This window comes from Pinus tabuliformis, chromosome 7, assembly GCF_031772625.1.
Source record: "Pinus tabuliformis cultivar Carrire ecotype Pingquan chromosome 7, CPIR1, whole genome shotgun sequence".
NCBI classification, from domain to species: Eukaryota; Viridiplantae; Streptophyta; class Pinopsida; order Pinales; family Pinaceae; genus Pinus; species Pinus tabuliformis.
Window position 1 is genome coordinate 1,820,502,597 of NC_142293.1, and position 6,697 is coordinate 1,820,509,293.

Consider the following 6,697-nt stretch of genomic DNA (forward strand, 5'->3'; position numbering starts at 1 on the left):
ATTTTGGCAAAATGATAGGGCCTCGTACTACATTTTTGGTAATGTATATGGTAGTTGTCAATTGAATGTTGTTCAATAACATAAAGAACATGATAGTGGTTCCTTTGCTAAATGTAGAAGAGATTATTACAATAGGTTTTCTTCCCATAAGGGTTTCCCACCATAAAAATTAATTTCTTATTGTTTATGATGTGACTAAATTTATGTCCATTTATGGATTATTATTGTTGTGAAGTTGATGTCATACATCTGAACGGAGTGGAGTTTAAGGACATGCTACACATTCCAAATATGGAAGCCGAAGTAGCCAAGAACCTCAAGGCATTTCATTTGGTTCTTGTCTAAATCATACTTCGAAAAAAATGCCAAAATATGAAAACACCATAAAAAAAACTTCTAATTCCTGAAGATGTAGTTTTGATGATGCCATTAAAAATTACCCATTTCTCATGAAACGATTGCCAACCCTTAGAGAGGGAAACAAAATTTTCCATCTCATTTCCATTCAAGGGCCATTTTGGCATGGGAGCAAACCTCCAACTCCATTTCTAGTGACATAAATGCAAACTATCAACTGCATTTTGTTCAGAGGCAGAGCATATCTATAGTAGTTCCATTGATGAATGCAAAAGATATTATTGCAATGTATTTTCTTCCCTGTGAGGGTTTCCCACCATAAACTCTTGTTCCCCACTGTTCTTTCTGTGAATGTTTAGATGTTTCTTTTATAGATTAATATTGCAGTGATGTTGATGCCATGATTCTCAAAGGAGTAGGGTCCAAGGGCATGACAGACAGGTTGCATCCCATGTAACCAAAGCTATCTATTTTTAAATCAAGAGTATGAACATGAACATAGAAGGCTAGATTAATACAAATCAAAAGCAAGGATCCTATAGTTCTAAAGCTTGGGCCTAGTTTGGATAGTTGGATCTTGAAAAGTGGGCCACCCACACAGGCTATGTCCTTTTGAGATATCATGACTAGAAATCTCCCCAACTACTACTCTATCTTAATCTCTTGCATTCCAGATCATGTGAATATTAAAGAAGTATGAAACAACTTCATAGTTCTTAGTAGCAGAAATTATAAAATAAAAAGAGACATACTTGTCCCTTTCAGCTTCTTAAGTTCCTGACTAGTTTGGAAGAGATACTATAAGTTCTCCATATTCATGCAATAAGCTCTCCATCATGAAAAATAGTTCCAATTCCATGAACATACAAAACAATGTAAACTTTGAAACGGGAACTGATACTGTTACCTGTTTCGTAGAGATAGCAAAAAAAGACCCGATTTTCAAAAGTGGTGATGCAGAATACACAGGTTTTTTTTAGAACATGGTTTTTGGAACTTTAATTTTTTTTCATGTTCAAGGATGAAATCAAGTTTTAGAATGGTAGTGATTTTCATGCTGATTTTAAAAAGTGAGTATTCTGCATCACACCCTTTTTTTAAAAGACCTATTTTTTGACTTAAAATTTTCTAGTGTGTGAAATGTAAAAAATTATTTTCTAAATTTGATAGTTTTTGAAGTGGTCATTTTATTCATATTTTCTTGTTCTCTATCTTAATTTTTTTTTTTAGTGGGGTTTTTATTGTTTTGCGTTTTTAAATTAGAAAGTCGATAGTTTGAATTTTAGATAATCTACATATTTATACATCCTTAATTAATTTTTCAATCCACATGAAATAATTGTCTTTAAAAAACAAATATATAAAAATATATAAAAAGACAAAAAAAAAAAAAAATGTTAAAAAAAAATTATCTCAAAAACCCTAAAAGAATTTGGAAAAAAACAAAAATTAAATATATATATATATATATATATATATATATATATATAATTAAGTAAGTAAAGATAGAGAAATTAAGAAAAAACATTAGCAAAAACTAGGAAAAAAAATAAAAGAAATTAAAAACAAACTAGTTTAAAAAAATAAATAGAAAATTAACGAAAAAAATTAAAAAAGTAGTAAAATTGATATTAAAAAAATCAAAAATAAAATCAAATTATAAAAAAAAACCCCAAAAAATATGAATATGGCGGAAAATATGTCTTTTCAAATGAGAAAAAAAATAAAAAAACATTTACAATTTATAAAAAAAATACCTATTTTTGATTTTTTTTTTTTAATTGAAATTAAAAAAAAAACCATAAAACAAATTAAAATTATATGAAAAAAAAAACACCAAAAATGCATATTTTTTATTTTTATTTTTTTTAAAGTTAATAATAATTATTTTTATTGAACCTAAAATTTTATTTAAAAGAAATTAAAATTAAAATTATTTTTTTTTCAAATAAACTTTTTTTTTTTATTTAAAAGAATTATAATTTTTTTTTTAACATTTTTTTTTTAAAAATTTATAAATACAAATAATTAAAAAAAAATTAATTTTTTTTCAAAAAAATTTAAAATTTTAATTTAAAATTTAAAAATTTATTAAAAATTAAAAATTAAAAATTAAAAAAAAAATTTAACTCATTTTTCAAAAATCAAATTTAAAAATTTATTAAAAAAAATATCAAAATAAAAAAAAAAAAAATGAACGCATTTTTTTGGTTTGTTTTTTATTAAAAAAAAAAAAATCGTTTCGAACCCTCGCCCCTCAGCAGCCCGTGGTGGCGTGGCCGGGGCAGGGGCTCCGGAATGAGCCCCGTCCCCGGCTGCCCGTGGTGGCGCGGCAGTGGGCGGAGTGGCCTCCCCAGATGCAGCTTCCAACGACCACCTGCTACGTCCTCGGCTACTCCTATCCTTCAATGCCAACACCCGGCAACACGAACTTTCACCTTCAACAGACAATAGGGCCTGAATCGGTACACCAGCAAGGGAAAGCTACTCACGATTTATCAGCAAAGCATATACAGAGATCATTCACAAAAACTACCAACAAGCCAAACTCAGAGAATGCTGAAGCAATTTTATTACAAAATGCGGAATTTACAAGCTTGAGAACTTTCTTCGTGTTGCAAGCAGATCAGTCTTTCGACTGCAGATGCAGAGCAGGAAGATTATCTCGACTCTAGACACTAGACACTTCTTCTCCTCCCAAACGTGGAGGCATTGGCATTGAATCCCCACCATCCTTTCCTTGTATGCAGTTCAACCAGGCAGCCTGTTCCACTTCATGCCTCTTCTTATCAACAGCCTCAAAGATGTCAATCTCCTCGTCACTGCGAGCTAAAATATAATTCAGAGCTTCATCATCTAGCACACCAGCAATTTCTTCTTTCTTTGACCCTCTTAAAAGACCTTCCAAGTACTCTCTTCGATCTTCTGCACTTGTGTTATTGTCAAAGAATCCAGCAGTAATGCTTTGATTCGCTACTCCAAGTTTATGCTCTGCTGCAGCCCTAACTTGTTCTTCAACACTATGAACCATTTCTAAACGTAGCACAAGTACATCACGCTTTTGACCAATCCTATGAGCCCTTGCTTGTGCCTGTAAATCGACCTGAGGATTCCAGTCAGTGTCAAATATGATGACTGTATCAGCAGCTTGCAGATTTATTCCAACACCTCCTGCTCGGATGCTGAGTAGAAATAAGAATGCATCAGAATCAGGTCTGTTGAACTGCTCAATGAGGGCTCCTCTGTCGACTCCAGAAGTGTGACCATCCAGGCGAAGATAACGATAACATTTCAATGTCAGGTAGTCTTCCATCACATCTAATAACCGGGTCATTGTTAAGAAAAGCAATACCCGATGACCAGTTGCTTTAAGCTTAGGTAGTATGCGATCGAGGGTCTCCAGCTTTGCGCAAAGTCTGACAATTGATGGTAGATAATGTGGAGGCAACATATTTTCTACCTCATCTGCATGCAGCTGGCTTAGATATGGATGGTTGCAAATATTCCGAAGCTCCATTATAGTATTATGTACTGATCTAGCCTTCGAATGTCCGAGAGATCCAAGATTATCTTCAACTCTCTTCATGAGAAGCTTCTGATATGCAGATGCCTCACACCTTACCAACCGCTCAATCTTCTCAGGTAGTTCACTCTCAACCTTGTGCTTTAGTCTTCGAAGCATAAATGGTCGCAAAACTTGATGAAGACGGTTTATAATCAAAAGATTTTCTTCCTCAGACAATAGAGCCTGATCTGCTGAATTGTCTCCTGCATTTTCGAAAGGCTTGTTAAACCACTGAGAAAAATCTTCTGATGAATTGAAAATGCTTGGTAGCAGGAAATTTAGAAGTGCCCAGAGTTCCTCAAGATTATTCTGGAGTGGTGTTCCCGTGAGCAATAATCGATGACTGCTTTGATAGTGCTTCAACTCAGCATTCAGTTTGCAAGATGCATTTTTTATGCGATGTCCCTCATCAATTATGATATAATGCCATGAAATTTTACTCAGTCTTGGTCGATCATGTTTGTTCATCAAGTATTCATATGTAGTTAAGAGCACGTTAAATTTTTGCTGAGAAATGTTCTCCCTGAATAATCGACGGCGATCATCAGGAGAACCTGTATATGCAATTTTACTGATGCTAGGGGCCCAAAAGCTAATTTCACTCAGCCAACTAGACAATACAGAGGAAGGCACTACTACCAACAAAGGTCCTCTGTCATTCTTTTGTTCCATCAAGTAACATATTAATGAAATTACCTGAACTATTTTTCCAAGACCCATTTCATTTGCCAATATTCCATTCAAATGATTGTTGTATAATGATACCAGCCATCTCAGACCATTCATCTGGTATTCCCTCAGTTTGCCACCTTCCAATATGTAGGGTTGCTCATAGATAGTTTCTTTCACACTGTGAGCCATGAGGTAATATTTCTCATTGCTTTCCAGATAATGCTGTCCTTGATCATTCCCTTCTGTAGCAGTAGAACCAAGGTCACTTTCATTGGATTCACTCCCCATTTGATTGTCATCCATATCATCATCAAGATGCCTTGCCCTCACTTTCTGCTGTAAACTGTAGCATTTTATCCATCCCTGAAACCTTTAGGCTTGGCACATTATCAACATTTACCTGTGGAGGACCTCCAGGAAAAGTTTCTACCTATCCATGTGTCCCTGCTCGATCCTTTCCTTGTGTATTTCCAGGCATGCCACTCAGATAAGTCTGCTGCTCAGTAGGAGGATCTAATGATTCATTGTGAGGAATTTTGCTACTTGATTGAGTTGTAGATCCATCAAATCTAGAATCTGTTCCAGGATTTTCCTTATTTCCCAACTTCAGTGAGCTTGGAGTATCAAATTCACTTGAATCCTCTTTGGTCTTGGGCATTTGTTTCGTATCTCTTCCAAGATAGCTGTTCAAGCTTCCAGCTATAGCTTGTGAAGCTTGATTGTTTACTCTGCCCACCTTCATTAAAACAGCTGCATCTTTTTGAAATGAACCCTTATCAGCTATGCCTGTTACTTGTGAAGGAAATCCCTGAGTCTGCGAAACTGTAGGAAATGCTGATGATGTCTGTGGCTGATCATTTTGGGTCACCGAACAGGTTTGCTAAATTGATTTACCATCTTTACTCTCCTCTTCAACCGGTACACAACCTTCTGTAGTGTTCTCCTGTTTACTGTCATTGGTCATAGCCAATTTTCTCCTTTGTCGTGTAATCCTCTGTGGAAGATCATCCCTTAAATTCGTTGCAGCAGCTGCTCTTTTTCTCCTTGTGACAGGTTTTTTATCAGGTTCCTCAACACATTTTTGACTAGCCTGCACATCTGAACAACCAAAATTATGTTCCTTTGTCTGCAACTCTAAACACTTACTACCTTCCAGAGTTTCTAGAGTCGACCTCTCATCATCCAGAGGCTTGGCATTTTTTATAGAAGAATATTCTAAACGAGCAGCATTGCACGATAACGCCATTGATTCATTTTTATAATCTGTAAAAGACGGTTTCTTTGTCTCCTTTGGTCCATACTTGGAAGAATCATCTGCAGAGGAAACCATTTCAGAACCCATAGAAATCCCCACACTGGTGAATGGATCTGTCTTAGAAGTAGAAGGTATTTCTTCCTTGAGCTTATCATTTACAATCAGAGACGAGCTCCCTGTCTCAACTGGTGCCAAACTTCTAGCTGCTTCTTTATCTTTTGATTTGAGCACATCAGTATTCCCCTTGTCCACTGACAGCCTACTTTCATTCCCAGGTTTTGAAGATTGTGAATTCAGATCTGCAGAAAGGGATCCACTGGCCATCACAAGACTCGACGGTCTAAGAGCATTCCGATCAAGGCCATTTTGAGTAAGAATTGTTTCCATGGCCCTTGATATGACTTGGTATGGTAAGGAATGCTCCTTCCCACTCAATTTCATATGCTGGCATATCACAAAGAGTTTTGTTGCCAATTTGACAGGTTCATCTTTTGAATCTAGAATTAATTTCTGAAGGAATTTCGCTGAGGGGCGGGGGCCCGAAACGAAATTTTTTTTTTAATAAAAAACAAACCAAAAAAAATGCGTTATTTTTTTTTTTTCTTAATTTTAATTATTTTTTTAATAAATTTTTAAATTTGATTTTTGAAAAATGCGTTAATTTTTTTTTTTTAATTTTTAGTTTTTATTTTTTAATAAATTTTTAAATTTGAAATTAATTTTTTTTTTTTTAATTATTTGTATTTATAAATTTAAAAAAAAAAGTGTTAAATTTTTTTTTATAATTCTTTTAAATAAAAAAAAAGGTTTATTTAAAAAAAAAATTAATTTTAATTTTAATTTCTTTT

The 6,697-nt window shown here is 34.2% G+C and overlaps 1 protein-coding gene across 1 annotated transcript; it reads right to left on the reverse strand.

Annotated features, from left to right (window-relative positions):
• Positions 1-2,753: 2,753 nt before the first annotated feature.
• LOC149255664 (chromatin structure-remodeling complex protein SYD-like) lies at positions 2,754-4,926 on the reverse strand. The gene has a single exon (XM_089460552.1). It carries the CDS (start codon positions 4,895-4,897, stop codon positions 3,029-3,031), a length of 1,869 nt encoding a protein of 622 aa, XP_089316678.1. The 5' UTR covers positions 4,898-4,926; the 3' UTR covers positions 2,754-3,028.
• Between the last annotated feature and the right edge of the window lie 1,771 nt (positions 4,927-6,697).